The 18,447-nt window shown below is 41.2% G+C and overlaps 1 protein-coding gene across 4 annotated transcripts in view; it reads right to left on the bottom strand.

The window, feature by feature from the left end:
- Positions 1 to 2,723: 2,723 nt before the first annotated feature.
- ttll7 (tubulin tyrosine ligase-like family, member 7) overlaps positions 2,724 to 18,447 on the bottom strand; it is a 47,004-nt gene continuing 31,280 nt past the window's right edge. The window contains exons 15-23 of one of the 4 annotated variants that reach the window (XM_037248839.1): positions 17,415 to 17,640; positions 16,369 to 16,664; positions 16,037 to 16,171; positions 13,328 to 13,408; positions 12,107 to 12,267; positions 8,877 to 9,050; positions 7,780 to 7,886; positions 4,438 to 4,542; positions 2,724 to 4,193 (exon numbers count right to left, since the gene is read on the bottom strand). In XM_037248839.1, the coding sequence (XP_037104734.1) occupies positions 4,460 to 4,542; positions 7,780 to 7,886; positions 8,877 to 9,050; positions 12,107 to 12,267; positions 13,328 to 13,408; positions 16,037 to 16,171; positions 16,369 to 16,664; positions 17,415 to 17,640 (1,263 nt within the window). In that variant the 3' untranslated portion in view covers positions 2,724 to 4,193; positions 4,438 to 4,459. Of the gene's footprint in view, positions 4,204 to 4,437; positions 4,543 to 7,779; positions 7,887 to 8,876; positions 9,051 to 12,106; positions 12,268 to 13,327; positions 13,409 to 16,036; positions 16,172 to 16,368; positions 16,665 to 17,414; positions 17,641 to 18,447 lie in introns of all 4 variants that reach the window. The other 3 variants (XM_037248840.1, XM_037248841.1, XM_037248842.1) reach the window with 3 other exon arrangements.

Below are 18,447 nucleotides of genomic sequence, written 5' to 3'. Positions count from 1 at the left end.
GTGGGGGTCAAAAACACCATAAAAGTCAGTCAAGTGAGTTTATGGGTGGAATACTGACTCGTTGAAAGCTAGGTGTGTGTGTGGTTATAACATCTAGAGATCTAGAGTGAACGAATTAACAATTATTATTTGTGACATATTTTTCTGGTGCAGACATGAAAATTTAAGAGCAATTTCGTTTCCAATAAGTGAATAGATGTTTTGATCATATTTGAGAGTAAACAATTAAATGTACGCCAGGGTAGTGCTGAGATACGAGTGAGATGACTATTTCTGGATATGAGCCGGCTGATATTTTTCCACAGAGGAAAGACAATTTGACAGATAAGCATTATAAGTTACAAGCGCAGTCATAGAACAAATAGATACTACATTTAGACCTCATCATGGGAACAGAAGGCACGGTGGTACACTGGTCAGCATGTCCGCCTCACAGTTCAGATTCCACCTCTGGCCCTCCCATGTGGAGTTTGCATGTTCTCCCTGTGCCTGCGTGGGTTTTCTCTGGGTTTTCTTCCTCGCACTTCCCAAAATAACATGCATGGTAGGCTGATTTAGCACTCCAAATTGCCCGTAGGTGCGAGTGCGTATGGTTGTTCGTCTCTGTGTGCCCTGTGATTGGCTGGCAACCGGTTCAGGGTGTCCCCTGCCTACTGCCTGATGACGGTTGGGATAAGCTCCAGCACGCCCGTGACCCCCATGGGGAAAGAGCGGTACAGAAAATGGATGGATGGATCATAGGGACACATTGAATAGGATCTTATTATGAGAAAAATTGCAAAAATTTGAATAATAGACTTTAATAAACTTTATATAATGATATTATTTTTTGATAGTATACTGCAAGTATGTTCAATGCACATTAATAAAGTAAAAATGTTCATGTAAAATATTATGATTATACACAAATAAATGATAATCAGTGTACTCGCTGTCTTACCAAAGATCCCATCGTATGTTTTGTTTACATTTGTCCGCAAATGTGTGTATTAAACAACTATTCAGTAATTATGGTTGGGCCTTATAAATATTTAAATTGAATATTAACAACTAAACAAAAAAGGCATTCACTTGAATATTTCTCATATATCCTTGCATACATTTGCAATGCATATGGTAGAAAAGCGTTCTTGGTAAATAACCTGAGCTCCTGACTGAGAGAGTCTTGTGGCTCCTCAGCGTGCAAGTGTTTATGTGTTGGTTTATGTGTCAGTACGAAGCGGGACGCCCGCTGAGAGCAAAGATGCTTGTAAAACAGGCAACACATATAATTGAACTGCAGCGGGTGTCACTGAACGCGTCCCTTGGTGAATGCACATAAGGCACACAAATGTCAGCGCAGCCAAGCAGCAGGTTATGTGAAGCCTTAAAAAATACTAACTAGAATAGCACTCAGTGGAGCGCCTGCCTCGGCCAAGATTGAGCTGAACTTAATATTTAACAAAAAAATAAAAATGAATCAAGTGCAGTGTTTGTCACTGCAACTTTATGCAGTATATAGCAATGATTTTTATTCTTCTCCTCCATCCACTCAAAAAGCAAAGGGGGAGGATGAATTTATTTTGCAGAAATAACGGAAAAATATGGAGGTCCAGTTTTTGCCGTTGTCTGTCCATGTCATGATTTGTAATGTTGACAGTACAAATCATTTCACTTTCCCATGTTGTCATTTAGTTTTGCATTGTTATTCTGTGACTTCCCTGTCTGCTAATTGTGTTTTTCTTGACAGTATGTTTGTCACCATTTTCTTTAAGTCAGTCTTGGATGCAATCTGCACAAACTGGATTTAAAGAAAAAGAAAAGCTGTGTACTGAAGGACCCCCTAAAATAAATTCAAGGACCTTCCTTAATCTCAAACATTCACCCCTCACACAGCTCGCAAGCTGGAGAGGTCGGCTTAGGCCCCTAAAACTGGGTCATGAGGGTCTTGGTTGAAAAAAAAAAAAAATCAGTGGTGAGTTTGTAGGGGTAAAAAGAAAAACTGTAGTTGAAGCGATTTTGGTCCGTGGCTAGGGAGAGTGAGGAGCGAAAAGGTCAGGATGGAACAGTCCAGCCCCGTTGCTGGGGGACATAATTTTTGGGCAGCATGCCAGGCTCATAGAACCAGACTGTCAGTCTCTGCTCTGCGCGGCTTTGAGAACCTCAAGGTTGTGGCCTGCACCTCTTCTGCTGACAGGAAGTGGAAAGGTTGGCTTGGTCAAAAGGAATTGGATGCTTCTTTGCCATGCAGGTCTATGTCTTAGGGAGCTGGTAATTGGTGTCAAGGAAGTACATTGACGTAGTGTATCTCAGTTGTTCTATTAAAGGTTATTAAAAATTATTATTTCACGGCTTCTTGGTTCGCTTTGTGTCACAGTCACGTTGTCTTGTCACTGTTGGTTTTTATCCATGCTCCCGGACATTTCCATAGTTTTTGTTTACTTTGGCTCTTCTGATTTTTGAAGATGTCAATCCTTTGTTTTGCTTTTTTTGTTTCCTTTTTATTAAACTACCAAACAAAAGCACTCCTTGCTTGCTTCCCTCAACTTGGTTCCTCAATCCTGCTGTAAACATAAGAGCATAAGTGCAGAGAAATGTTCTTGCTTGAGAAGGAAAATATTAGTGATCAAAAATATATATATTTCAAGAATAAAATGTTAATTTATCAAAAACATCACTCTCCTTGATAAAACTCAGCAGAATATTTTTGACTCCAAGAGGTAAAAATGCATAATTGAGGCAACTGTGTTTAAACTTTTTATTGCTCCATAGCATTACAAATCTCATTCCTCCATTGTAAACGATGCCTTTAAAATAACACAAGTAAAATTGAGTAAATAAAAAAACATTGGCATTGTAAATTGATGTATAAGGGGAGGTTATTTTTTTTGCAGTTTGCTGTTCTTGTTTTTGGCACACCAAATTAGTCTGGACATTGTATATTATCTGATAGGTTTGTGCACAGAGCCGCTAAACTACTTAACATTAAATACCGCTCCTCTCCCAAACATAATGCCTTTTTAAACTTCACTGTCCTTCACAAGTTCTATGGTGGTTTGTGAAATATTAACCTTAACATCATTGAAATAGATGAGCTTTTTACTGGCCCACCCATCCATGCTATCAGTGTTTGGGCTGAAGGTCCCAATCATTCAGTGTGCTATACACAAACAATTTAGACGTGATAGCAAAAGCACACCCTTGATCATCTTCATCTGTACTTACTAATGACATTTTAAAGGGAATTGTCCAAACAACCAAACACAACTTCAAGTGTTTCAATTCACTTCCTCGGACTCGCTGGCAAAAAAAAAAAAAAAAAAACAAGCATGCAAACACTTTTGCGATGTGCACCGGTTCGCAAAGTTCTCTTTAACGTGCAATATTTGGAACTAAGTGTTCTACAAGATGTTTGGCTCGCCATGTTCTCTTCGTGGCAATTCACTTACGTTCTAAACCTTGTTTAAAAAGTCTGCACTTAATATTCCATAAAACATATTTTGTTGAATGGAGGGGCCACTTGTGTAAACTAGGTAATAAATTATTATAAACATAAATACTCTGACTGCAATTATAAAATAAGTTACTTATCTTTAAAATACAGAAAGAAAGCATTTAAAACAGCCAACAAAAATAAGCTTTGTAGTTATCATTCCACAGCTGCATTCTGCGTCAACATTCGTTGTATTCATGGAATATCTGACAAAATAAATAAATAGATAAATAAATAAATAAAATCCTTCCATTGGTATTTTTGTTTTGTTTTACAGTACCGTGAGTTTTAGCTGGACAATGAGTTAGAATAGAGCAATTACAATGTGAGCGGCTGGACGAGTCCACTGTCTTCTGTTATGGGGGGTGAAGGCAAAGTTGAAGAGGTTCTGATGGCAGCGTCAAAATTAATCAACGCGATGGCCGTCCCAATTCCCTTGTTGGTCGGACCCGGGGCAATAGGCCACGGTGGGTCTCCATCAGGTGTCCAGAGCTATTAAGAGTCATGAGCCTTATTGGGAGTTTGGCTGTAAGAAAGTCATAGGAGGCAGACTGAGGTCAAAAGGTGAAAGTCTCCGAAACCGGCATTGCCATGGTGACCTCAGAAGTGTCCCATCCTGGCGGCGTAAAGGCTGCGTGAGCGTGGCGCGACTGAGGAGAAGCGGCCAAAGCTGGACAAAGGCCACTTCATGATGAACTGGGAGGTCACTGGCAGGAGATACCTGGACAGACGGAGCCATGGAGGGACAAGGGGACAGGATGAACATAATGAGAGGATTAGAGATACGAGGAGTCACGCTTTCGAGGTCAGGATGCTCAGCACTGACATCCATCCAAGTATTATTATTACGATACTCTCAATCTTCTTACTTTTGACACTATTTTGCTTACGTGCATTTGAAATTGAGAGGGCAATTTTAACTGGCACGCTCAATTTCCTACGTATCATGAACGGAAGATCCTCACCTATCATTCCGCGGCACAGACGTCAGAACCTTTCTAAGACTTTTTTATGACACCTTCCACCGAGACAGAGCAGTGAGGCAGCTCCTGCTAACAGCGTTCCAGTACCTGAGAATGAGACCAGCGTCAGGTTGAGATAAGAGTCAGGAGGGCCTGAACCTTCCCGCTATCCTCCTCAGTTACTGGAAATGAGTCAGATATGGTTGTCAAAGCAATGTCAGATGAGATGATTAAATCCGGCTATGGTTCGCTGAAGGTTATTCCAAATGTCAGGGTAATCAGACAAGATGACACAGTGGCAAGGTGGAATTCTTCCAGACGGATCATTTGGAAGAATGCCTCACATTTGATATCGCATTCGATATCTGTGACATAGCTGCATCATCCACAACTGAAGAACCTAAAAACCTCATGTAGTTAAAAAAAATACAATTCACGGTAGAGAAGGTTCAATCTGTCAGTCTAATCAAAGGGGAGTCGTTTAGGATTGTACTTTGAAGAAGAATGATCTTTTTTTAAGCTGGTGAACAGAGAACAATTTTCTCTGACAGCTCTCTTTCTTTGGCAAATAGCTTTCAGATAAATTAGCTGGGCATCTTCTAATGTTGACCAGGGAAAAAAAGTATGTCGCCGAGGGTGTTCACTGCAGCCTCAGACCCAAGAGAGTTACCAGGGATTGAAATTAACTTCACTTGAAACATCGAGTGTCCTTGAAACGGTTTCAAGTGGGCCATAGGTATCCCTTCAGCACATCCTCCACTATGATTGGACTCCATGAACAGCAGCCTAGTTCATATGAAACGGAAAAAAATGCTATTTTTGTGATTTAATACACCTGTGAACTGCTTGATCACCGTTGCTGTAATTACTATTTCTTCTGAAATCCAAGCCAGGCATGTCAATATGGAAAAAAAAAAGGTCAAATATTGAATACCCAAGGGGGTGAGTGTATTTTCACTGCTCCTCGTCACCTATTCACTTTGAGCTTATTCTGCCCGGAGAAGGAATCACAGTATTGGCAGTCGTGCATATCTGACATCCATGCAGTCCTCTGTCACTGCTGGGTACATTTAATTGGAGCCTCATTCGTCATCTTCCAGGTCCATCCTCACTTTGATCATGAAGATCGTGGTAACAACGCTCTGCTGTCTCGAAAGCCGGGGGGAGGCTTGCTCATGCACTTCTGGTTTCATCTATCAGCTGAGACAGAAATCTACTCTTTCAGCTCCATATTTTACACTTACATTCAAACAGTAAGGACTGACAGGCCTTCCACACCACTCCACGCAACTGCCATGCTGCGTTAAGAGGTCCAACGAACAGATTTACCGTCATGAAGGATAAATGGGGTGGCTGCTATGATAGCTGACGCAATCATAGGCCAAGTGGTACAAAGCAGCTTGAAGGTTATCTGCGGCACATATTCGACTCGACACCCCAATTAACCCTAATTACTTCTCAGACAGATGAAGGTTTCACAGAATCTGAAACTTTTGTCATCACAGTAAAACAAAATGGGGTAGTGGCATATAATTTGGGGTTTAACAAGGAAGTCATTAATGGATCCATTTGGCTCGTTCCTCTTATCTGCCCACACAGACTGAAGGAGTTTTTATGTGGCTCACAAGCCTGATGACACACCTGGTCAGGGTACTTGCAGGAAAGGGTGCTTGAATGAGGAGGCAGGTGTGGTCAACAACAGACAACCTAAAGACCCCTGCAACAGAATCACTTGGCTGTGTGCCGACGTTGGCTTGAATGTTTATTGGTGTGCATGCGTTCATGTGTTTGTGTGTCTACGTTTGTCTCGGATATTAATATACCGTATTTTCCGCACTATAAGGCGTGCCTAAAAACCTCCGATTTTCTCAAAAGCCGACAGTGCGCCTTATAATCCGGTGCGCCTTATATACGGACCAATATGGATTCGTGGATGAGGACTAATTTATTAAAGTAAGCTTTACGTGTTTGTTTTGTGTGTTGTGTGATATTAACGTTTGAGCAACGTTGAGATATTGATATATTGTTATTGTTTTCACTATTTTGAGTTTTACTATATTGTGAGTGCATTAACGTTTGATCCACGTTGAGTTATTTATTCTATGCGCTTTATAATCCGGTGCGCCTTATATATGGACAACGTTTTAAAATGGGCCATTCATTGAAGGTGCGCCTTATAATCCGGTGCGTTTTATAGTGCGGAAAATACGCTAGTCTGAGAAAGGGATCTGCCGGGTTTTCTGAAACCAGGTCTAAATTGTGGCGCAGGTAATAGTAATTTATTGTAGAAGCAAGTTTAAAAGTCACTGTTGGCAGGATATACGTATGCAGTTGCTGCATTATCATTTTGTTGTCTAATTCAGATTTTTATCCACACGAGAGACTTGATTCCAAGATGATCATATACAATTTCATTTTTTTGTTGTGCTTTGTCCTGCCATGATATGTATGAAAATGGGCCCAATTGTGAGAACTTTTGGAATTGTGGAAATGTGGTTTGAATCTATCTTGAGTCCCTCCTGAGTCATAATTCTTTTTGTTTGCAAGACATTTTAGACAATTGTGTACTTCGGCCTTGGTGGGAAGGCAATTTTTTTTCGTTCCAGTATGATTGTGACCAATGCATCAAACTAAATCTTTCACAACAACACAAAAAGGTTATCATGACTGAAAATAAGGGGAAATATTTTCTTTCCATCTTAACAGAATGCTCAGGCATCAGTCTCGCTGCCTTTTGGAATTCAATGTTTTTTTCGGCAAGCCTTTCAAATGCAGTGTCATCGCAATATGCGTCAGACAATCAACTTAAGTCAAACAACATGGAGCCAATATAAACTAAATACAGACATGGCATTTATAAAAGATCTCAAACGAGATGTAGCTCGCAAGTGTATGCTTGGCAAATCTAGTTGGTGCTCAGCCCAGTGACACAAACACTCTATTAATATTATTGATGTTGTGCAAAGTGAGGCTTTTATATAAAATGCACCCAGGCAAAGAAGCATTGAGTGAAACGCTGTGTTTTAACATGTGGCAGCAGGGTGACACACAGCAAGCCAGGCCTAAAGGTTGCATCATCGACAAACTCCAAACACAATCTCAATATGCCTTTCTCTCCTTCCCATCTAATATTGTGCATACAGATTTTGGAATTGATTTCAAAACATCTCATATTTCAAATAAACCACCATTTCAATGCACAAGAAAGGAAGGAGAGGAAACCATGCTAGGCTACTGTTGGTGCTGAGCAGCAGGTGGGCCCAAGCGTCTAGCAGTGACGAGCAGAAGGCAGTGATCAAGGGACTGTGAGGGTTAGGGTTTAGCACATCTAAACCAAGCAGAGACCTGCATTGGGGGACGAAGAGACGGAGGAAGAGGAGGAAGAAGAAGCAGCAGTGACAGCAGCAGAGGTGGAGCCATGGGTAGAGACTGGTCCGGCAGCAAATGGAAAGCTTTTTTTCCACATAAACATACAGAAGAAATCAGGAGAGACAAGCACATGCATGCTCGAATAGACTCTCAAGGTTACACCTACTACAAAAACAGAAAAACACCAGCATGTTTTTTTTCATGCTTGCATGAGTTATTAAATCCTATTAATCTGTTGATAACTTGTCTATTCTTATGCAGAACTGACATGAAAAAAAAGAGGCAGGGATATTTAGGTATTCACGCCCTCAGTGGTTGTATGATCCATGGTATGAACACAAGGCTCACATAGTTCATGGGTTTTTACACTCTAGGTGCTAAGTGATAGCCTGTTAAAATATGTGTGAGAGTTATGAATCATGTAAAACGAGGCCCCGGGAAAAGAGAAGCTCTTGCTCTCATAGGGTCATTTGCTACACAGGCTCATCTGGGCTCTAATTGAATTAAGCAGGCCTCGGGGGGGGGGGGGGGGGGGGGGGGGCTAACCTGAGCACTAATCTGTGGACCATTTTTTCCTATTAACAACACACTCACCCTCCCCACTCCCAACTCTCTCCTGTGTGCTGGCCCAAAGCATATGCACTTTAAAAGTTCACTCACTAAACCTGCTGCTTTCCTGCAGGGATCAGTCTGAGAAAGAAAAGAGGATGATATTTGGTGCCCTGTATTAAAATTGGGATTGGCTTGGAGGCTCTTTGAACAAGAAGGTTGTGTGGAAATTAAAATGTTCAACATTCTCACTCAAGTTTGGCTTAAGGTGGACAATGCTTTTTCATGCACTGAGCGATGGTCTTTCCAAAAGTAAAGCTTTAACATCTTGTGCCAGGATTTTCGCAACCTGAGACCAACGAGTACATTAGATTTCTTAAATCCTGTCCTATCGAATGTATCCTTTACTATTATCCGGCCACCCAGATGGCTAAATTACTCCACTACATTGGAAACATTATACAATAATAAAGAAACTTCACAGGGATGGTTTCACAGCAAGGCTTTTTTTTCTACCCCCTCACCTGGTGTCGTCCCATTCTGGACTGAGCCCGGTCAAAGAGCCCCGGGACTCCGAGACAAACTTGTAGACGACTAATAAACAGTCTCGGCACAGCTGCACCAGCCTGCGGCAGCATTGAAGCTCCTGAGGCGAAACCACCTCACTGCTCTTACTGAAGATGCTCTCCCATGATGAACTAGGAACAAACAAGCAAACACAGTTTAGTTAACAGCTATTACATCAAAGTTATTTTCAGAATTCAATAAATTACATTTCTGGGACTGTCAGTTTCAAAAAGGTCGGTGACCCCCGCTCTACAGTTGAGTATGTACCGTAGTTTCCGGACTATAAGGCGCACCTAAAAACCTAAAATTTTCTCATAAGCCGACAGTGCGCCTTATAGTCCGGTGCGGCTTACATATTGACCAAATTCCTCAATTTAAACTGGCCCGAAGCATTGTGTCATGAAATCAATCATAAGTGGCCCGCTGAAGACTATGAATCATGAATCAAAAAGACTATGGGTCGTTATTTTGTGATTATAAAGTAATTTGTTGCGTCTGAAGTTGAAATAAAAAAGATCAAATGGAGAATGATTTGATTTGGATTAGAAATCTGACATGATGCATTAATGTTGCGCCTTATAGTCCGGTGCGCCTTATATAAGGACAAAGTTTTAAAATGGGCCATTCATTGAAGGTGCGCCTTATAGTCCAGTGCGCCTTATAGTCCGGAAAATACGGTATGTGCTTTGTGAGTGACTGGAAACCAGTTCAGGTTGTACACTCAGAGGGTCAACTGGGATATGTTCCAGTTCATCCGACAAGTGGGTCGGTCGGACAGGGATGGCCCATTTTGTCACAGCATTCCAGTGCACAAAGCTAGGTTACTTAGTGGTTGGTGTGGAAGGCCCAAATCAAAAACAACTGGAATGTAAATTGTGATTTCCACCGACACAATCCCCGATCTAGTGAAAAGTCTGTGCAGGGTCATAAAGTTTGAAAGGGAGACCTTACTCCAAGCCTCACTTCCAGATATGGTATAATGGACAGCTGTCCCACTACTTTTGTCCAAATAGTTTTTGGAGTATAAGGCCTGTATTTTCACCCCATGCAGATGCGCAGGAAGGCAGGCAGACACAAAAAGAGGACGGTTGAAATAAATCTGAGTACAGTTAACCCCCATTTAAACCCCGGCCATACCCCTGACTGAGAGAGAGCTTCAGCAACGGCGCTACACAACCCTGGGTGGTACGTTTGATGTCAGCCCTCTTTCACTCCTTTGGGGGGTGGGAGCTGCCTCTTCTGAAAGGCTTCAAAACTGTTCCATTCCCCACCTCTTAAACAATTTAAATGCCTGTTGAATTCATCGCCCACAATGCAGCTGGCCTGTTTGAATGTTGCTAAGTCCCTTAGATAAAGTATCAAACAACAGAAGAAGAGCAGGGTGGAGGGGTTGCACTTGGATTTGGAACAGGCTTTTGTGGTGCTCTTCTTTACTGTAGCTACGTGACACCAGGGCCCCCTGGCGAGTCCAACCATGTCGGGACCATGACCTACTATTTGGAGATGCTGCAAAGACAATATGCACGTAAGCTAGCTGGATCAAGCAAAACATGCTGTGATCACACAAAAGCTCGATGAGAAGCAGCTGGTGGTGGTAGCTGAGGCTAAGCTAATCCTTGTGGGCCGCTGAGTGGAAACATTTCTTTTGACCATTTTTTATGATGTCTCACTCCTAGTGATACAGTCAGGGTATTGAATTTGCTTGCGACCTTCCTCGGTCTTGCAAAATCTGTGACGTGGGCTGCTCTGGTGGAGTTGGGATTTTTTTTTTTTACCTGGGGAGGGGGTAGAATATCTCGAGGAGTCTGTGAAAAAAAAAAATTCCTCAGAAAGCGCTGATAAACAGTCACTATGTGTTCCCTATGAAGGACGGGGGAAAATGTGAAAAAAACTTCTGCAAAAAAAGGAAAATAATTACCGGAATAAACAATATGGAGTTTATTTATTAATTGAAGTCTCCATTATCTGTATATGAATCTGTTCTGGAACTCTGAGAAAAACATGTTTTACAACAATATTTGTAAACATACCCCAAGTTACACTCATTGTGCACCAAGTGTCAAAGTAAATACGTCTTGAGAATTCTCCATTTCATTTTTCACGAGAAGGGGTTGTGAGATCGGCATGTTTAGAAAAGCTAACATGAAGGCAAACCTCTACTGCATCAACTATATCTGTGCACGTCTCGTTTTCCCGCTTCACACACAAAGGATATGAACCTGTGTGTTGTCCTTGCAGTGACTCTACGCTATGTCAAAGCAACAAAGATGATATAAATATCTTTTAAGAAAAACATTTCAGTAGACCATCAAAGCTCCCGATAAGCTTGAGCAAAGGAAGTAAAAAGCAATCAATCACTCTGTTTCCACATAAAACATTGGATTATTTTTTTTACTCTCACCTGTGAAAGTCTCCCAAGCCATAGCCCTTAATTTGCACTCCATCTCCACAGAGTTTTATGTTTGTTTCATTGCCAGAAGTTTTTTATTTTTAGAGGAATACAGTTGGGTTTGCTCAGATTTGTCAATCACCTTCTGCCAGCTTGTGTTGTTCCATAAACAAGTTGGAAAAAAAATCAACTGATGCTGCCGTAAATAAAGCTTGAGCATAATAAAGCATAAATATAGCTGTGTATCGGGTGTCATTCGTTCAGCCATGATAACCAACATTGGGGTTCTGAAGCTTTTGAATCCAAGGTAACATATACAGACTGAACAAAAGCGGTCCAAGGACTGACCTTTTGTGACCCCACGTCATTGCCATTGGATAACTCCAAGTAGAACCTGAACTAATTTAGGACAGCTCCAGTCAATTCCAAACTGGTTTCCAACCGATTCAACAGTAACAACCTTCTCCACTGATTCCTCAGTTTAGATGGGCAACAGAAAGAGTTGTGGTTTTAGTAACTTCTTTCATTTGTATGGTTGATGGTGTGCTCAGTGGAACCTTCAAAGGCGCATACATTTTTCCGTAATCTTCCCCAGATTTGTGCTTCAACTCAGTCCTGTCCATTAAGTTTGAGTTGAGATGTTTGCTATTTGTCAAATTGCAACCAGGAAAGGCAGAAGAGAGATCATGATTGGAGAAAAAAAAACTCATGAGTTTGTCCATAACCCGGAACAAAAGACTCTACCTTGTGACACCTCATAAGACAATCGGTACCTCTGTACTGGCCCGGCACACTTACCCAGAATTGGAGAAGCAGTTCCAGAGCCCTTGGCCATGACTCCAGAGTAGTCGATTGAAGACACGATTAAAGAGGCGGTACAAGTGAAGGCTTTCCAAATCTGGCTCTTTCCAGATCCGCTGTAGTGCTGAGCGCACATTGGTCCTCACAATGTCCAAAACCTGTGTGGGGAAAAAAAACAAAAAACGGTAATATATTTTTTCATATAAACTTCGCAATAGCGAAGGTTATCGGAGACACTAGTTAAAAAACAGAGTTGAACAATCAGTCCTTAAGTTGTATGTTTAAGGTGAGAGATATAGAATATACACAGTACATATTTGTGGTGTGTGGGGGTTAATGGAGAAAAAGTACAGCGAAGTAGTGGCGAACATTGGCCAGAACTAATTGCTAGAACCACGTCAATCCTTGACAGAATGTGTCAAAATGTGAGGCGCTCGGTCCACCCTTCCATTTTCCCTTCCAACGTACACCTTTTCTTGTCCTCTCTCTTTCTTCCTTTTTTTTTTCTCCAAATCCTATCACAGAGCAGTGTGGCTTTTTGGACTTTTGATTCCTTGCTCCTCATTACTGACGCGCCTGTCAGATTCTACGCGCATGCATGTGTGTTTGGGACACGATGAGAGAAGATTTGCCTTCAGCAACACGACGCGAGCCAGACATGCTTACAGGCTGTCAGACAAACTGATAGATGAGTACACACACACACACACGCACGCGCAGACATGTTTTGGTATGGTAATCAGATGGCAGAGCGGTGGGCGCTTCATTCCTGACCTCTGCCTGCTTCTCATTAGGCTGCTCCACTCCAAATCAAACATCAGCGTCACCGCAAAGCCGAGCACAGTGGGGAGAAGGCGGCGGCTGAGAGATGGCATCATTAGGGGCATGCTTACAGGGTGTCATTTCAAAAGTTGCCCCCTCTTCTAGTTTGTTTACATCCTGTTTCCATTCCTGAATCCCTTAATGGCGAGGTAATGAGCGTGAGCTTGCCTAGGTTTTCATCCCCTCAAATGATTGTAAATGCAAGTTTCATGATGTGAATATAAAATAAATACTGTTAAAAGCACATCCGTGTACCTTGAAGGTGTGCAATAATTTTGGACCTGAGTGTAGAAACATACCTTTCACTTTTTCAACCTTTGATTACCTTCAGTCCAATAATCATTTATAAAGAATCATCAAGCATCTTTGTTACCTGGATTGATTATGTTTGCTTACCTTCCGTTGCTTTGTGGAATCCAATTTTACAAGCCAGTAGGAGGCTACCTTTGGTTTATGGTATTTCCAGTTGTCAAGGATCTGTGGACAAAACATTAAAAAGATTATAATAATAATAATAATACATTTTATTTATAAGGCGCCTTTCAAGGCACTCAAGGTCGCTGTACAAACATAAAATAGCATAAACAATTAAAAGAAAAACAAAAATGTTTAAAAAATGACATATTAATCATATTTAAAAATCAATCAAATGTAATTTCAATTCTGCAGTTTTGCAGCTTGATAATTAACTGAAGCTCATGTTGTGAGAAAATGTGTATCTACTGATAATAAACTGAAATACATTTCATGTTTAAGTACGCATGCTCGGTTGTATTCTTTAAGTATTTATAGAACACAGTATATTTGCTTGCTCTGCTTTTCCTCCCATTGTGAACTGTTTGAGTCTTTTCTGGTGAGCCGTATCCTCATTTGTCACAGTTATGATAATATGTACACAAATTACCCTCAATTAAAACATAAAAAAACGCACTTGATGCAGTGCACCTTTCCGTGGTTTCAGCTGCTACAACAAAAAGCTCATTTTGAGCTTGTGATAAAGGAGGCCATTAGTCTAACATGCTGACAATATGAGTGCAATATGCTTCTCACTTGAAACCATAACAGACATCAAATGCCAAAGACTGTTTTCCTTTTAACTGAAGATGTATTCTTTCCTGAGGGGGAACTTACGGGCGTGGATGCTCATCTGCCTCCGCTGCTCTCATTAGGGTTTGTTAACATTACAGGTGTAGTGCTAATTGTCTGACATTCCCATTTCACAAACACACATGCACACACACAAATTGTTTCTTTCATTGTGAGGACATTGTATGGGCATACACTGTTATAGTACTACTGTATTTTGTGTTATTTCTCTCTGGTTGCATGAAACCATACTTGAATAACCTTCATTTTGTGAATTCATAGAATTTGATGTAATCGGGGCTACTGGATGCAGGATAGTGGAGTAAATCTACAATTTTCTGGAGAAATTGCACAAAAGCAAAAACATCCTTAGAATACACAGTGTTTGTTTGTTTGTCATGTACTCGCGCATGTCCAGACTGAACATCTCTGGTTTGAACACCATTCAACAGTGGCATTTAAAAAATACTGTGTACTTGGAGACACTTTTTTTCAAATGTTCCAGTTTTTCGTCTGTCCGGTGATATGGTGGTTGTTTCCCATCCCAAACTTTGTGGTTACATGTCAGTGTGGAAAATAAAATACAAAATATCTCATTAAAACAGGTTTTGGAGTAAAATTAATACAACAAGACATTAATAACAAAATTGTTAATTATAACAAACAATCACTGATATTAACTCACTCCATACCTAGTATCTCCCGGCCTGCTAACCAAAGCTTCCCAAGGAAACAAAGCATTATTGACCCTACAGTTTGACCCTGATAGCGACAATTAAGATTGGGTGATTTCTTTTTTTTTTTATTGCTTCCATTTATGAATTGCTTTGCGGCTACTCTGCTAGTCGGGGTTAAAGAGAGTCCGACGTCCGTCTGTCTTTTGAGCACTATGGGGACTTTGGTGCTGAGCGGACAGCTGGTTCTGAGGACGGCCATGGCTTTTAAAAGCGTCTGAGTCAGAAAATTAGACAGATGGGTGCTTTCATCAGACTCACGGGCATATTCATTGGACTGAGGTGCCGTTGCTTCACATGGACATTCAAGGTGAAACTCTGCCTTGAATGGGTGACAAAAAGTGTGTGCATGCACGATTGTGTCTCGACTCAATGCTTCTATGCTTTTATTTCTTACAACCTCCAATATAGGAGTAAAAATGATTACAAGTTTATGCAGGAGCAAAAAGTTTGACTACATTAATTGTCATAGCAGCATGTTTCATAAGTTACAATGGATTAACCCTGAGATGTTGCCAAAGATGATGAATGGAGCAGCAGAAAATAGCGAGGGGCTACAAACATGTCATTGGGGTCCTGTGAAAGATGATGAGAAGCTAGCCAAGAGAGGAAATTCTATTGTGCGGGGAAGGGAGATGTTCCACCAAGTTAGGCCATGATGGCTTCACCTGGCCACAGAAGGGTCTCCAGCAGAAAAAAGTGGATCTCAGATTTGTACCTCTTCACTGCTGCACACTTGTTTTCATTTTGTTCCTTAACATAAATATAAATAGGACCAGAGCCCTGTTGCAAATATCATGGTATGATTTAAACTGTACCGTATTTTCCGCACTATAAGGCGCACCTGAAAACCTCAAATTTTCTCAAAAGCCGACAGTGCACCTTATAATCCGGTGCGCCTTATATATGGACCAATATTGAGCCACTACAGCAGGCGTGTCCAAATACATGGATTTATATATGGACAAAGTTTTAAAATGGGCCATTCATTGAAGGTGCGCCTTATAATCCGGTGCGCCTTATATATGGACAAAGTTTTAAAATGGGCCATTCATTGAAGGTGCGCCTTATAGTGCGGAAAATACGGTAAATATATAGCACCATTTTTGCAACATTGCTGTAAAAAATAAATGACGGAAAGTTCTATTAACAACCGGGCTCAACAAAGAGTTTCAGTCAAGATGTTACAACTTGACATTTACTCGTACATCCTGTGCATCTTCCCTTCGGCCATAAGTAATTGTTACAGTTGAACAAGTGAAAATATACAAGTAGATACACTTACCTCATCCAGCACGGCCTCTGCCTCCTCTTCTGTTTTTCCAGGAAATCGGATCCTCATTGCAGTGAGCGCAGTCAGTGTTTGCCGTATAAGCTCCGCCTCTTGTTCTTTATTCCTTAGGTTAATTAGTGGATCACCCTAAACACATCCAAGAAGTTTTTTTTAGAATAAAATAACTGTTTTTATATCATGTAACTGATAATAGCATTTTACATGATAATCATCTTTGCCATAAGTTCCAACTATTCCAAACGTTTCTTGTTCTGTCACCCACTGTTCATTTTTAGCATTAATCCATTTTTTATATTTGATTTGTTGTGTGTTTGTGAGCTTACAATGTGGGAGTGGATAGTGCCCAGGCTGTTACTGTGAGGCACACGATGGGCAGAACCACTGCGGCTTAGCGAATGCGAGCGTAGTGTGGCGGAACTCGGCCGAACGAGGGTCGTGATGACAGGGACGTTAGGGGAGACCCGAGTAGACAGAACCCGCAGTTCATTGGGCGACGATAGGGAAGCGATGGATCGAGGGCAGGAGATGGAGCGTCTGATTGGGCTGGAGTGAGTCGGAGAAACTGAAGGTGCCAGATTGGTTTTGATAGGCTTGACCGTTGGTTTCCAATGCATCCGACCTATAAAGACCAGAAAGAAAGGAGACTTGTAGAATATAAATTATATAAATTGTCATGTAGTCACATGGGCTGTCAGCTCCCCAACCACTTACTCTTCTTTTCCTTACTTATATTAACAGCACGGTCTACTACTAATTGGCCAGTTTTGACAAAAAAATACGATCCCTTGACAAGGACTGACCTTTTTAGGGGTGGCAAATGCAATTTCTTAGTATAAATATGTCCATGTTATTAAGCATTTCATAGACTACATACGTCAAAGCATATGCTGACTCTCTTCATCACTCATGAAACTCCTCCAGCTGCTCTTGTCGTCAGCGTATTTGCATCTTGGCGATATATTTACTGTGTGTGTCTGCATTACGCGTTCATGAATGTGTGGCTGCTGAAGAATCCCTGCTTTGAATGCCAAATGAGAGCATTATGGGGCTTAGTCATCCAGCTCTTTGATGGCTTGGTGTGGAGTGGGTCTTGGCAGGGTTGCTGTCTTGCTCTATACACACATCCACTCACAAACTCAGTCACAGTCCAAATGTTTCACAGCTTTGTCCGTTATTTCATTGCAAACAGAGTGAGCTCATGTAAGGATCCTCTTCTACCCCTACTTGGGTGTTTTTTGTTCCATCCAGCAAGGTCGTCACATGGACAGTGATGAAAGGTGCTGTCTTTACTTGAAATGAATGAAAGTTTAGATGTTATTGAGGCATATACGGTACATATATCAAAAATATGCCCCAAAAACAACTTTACCTGAGCGTTCAGCCAAGTTCTTCTCCTTGCTCCCGAGGTCGTAAGAGACTTTTTTCTCCCTCTTTTCTCCACTTCTACTTCCCCCGTCTGCTTTTCTCCTCTCTTCCTCCTCTTCGTCTGAGGATGAGCAAGAGTTCTCAGCGCTGCTACCACTGGTGAAGTCAGCCAGATAGTCTGGCCGTTGACGGCGTGATGTCTGGCTGCACTCTGGCATGGTGGTCAAGGGCTGGCAGGGATGAACACGTTTAGACATGAGTTGTAGTATAAAATACATAAAAATAATAATGTAGTGCATAAATATGTATTTGTAACAGTCTAGAAACAATGCAACTCCCCAATGGAATCTGATAGAATTTTCAAGGAAAATAAAGTCACGGAAAAATCCAGAGTTTAAATCTCGGTCGTTAATGATGGAAAGCTACCTCAATAAATCTCACAAAACTTCACGACATTTTGACTGAATTCAGAGCAACTCCATTTCCCAAGATGAAAAATGAAGACTAAAGAACTAGAAATTGATTGTAAATTTCTATAGCTCACCCAATATACAAGAAGCCCTCAAAGTCCCATCTGCCACTAGCTAAACTAAATAAATTCTGCACAAACTTTAACAAAAAAAAGGGACATTAATCATTAATCATAAATCATGTCTATCTACCATCCTGAACGGTGACAAATTGATTAATAAAGCATGTCTACATTTGTTAGAGTATTACTATTAGCATGTCAACGCTGCCATACCAACCAAACTAATGGGCAGGATGTGATCAGGAGGGCTTACACAGTCACCGAAGGCTAGTTGTGTGGGTGATTGATGGAGGAGGATGAAGACGGTAAGAGATTAAACTCACGAGGAGACAATAAAGGGGAAGATAAGAGCATCAGGTTAATAGAGAGAGAAATTAGGAGGAGGGCCCACAGAGAATTAAGTGCGACTGGACTGCGCTTTAAAAACCCGAAGCTATTTAGCGTATCACCATCTGCATTAAAAAAGCAACATGTGTTCAGGTAATACGTCTAAAAAGGTCGAAGC

Source organism: Syngnathus acus, chromosome 4 (assembly GCF_901709675.1).
Source record: "Syngnathus acus chromosome 4, fSynAcu1.2, whole genome shotgun sequence".
NCBI classification, from domain to species: domain Eukaryota; kingdom Metazoa; phylum Chordata; class Actinopteri; order Syngnathiformes; family Syngnathidae; genus Syngnathus; species Syngnathus acus.
Note: the sequence above shows the minus strand (reverse complement) of the source record. Positions and strands in the feature narration are given on the sequence as shown.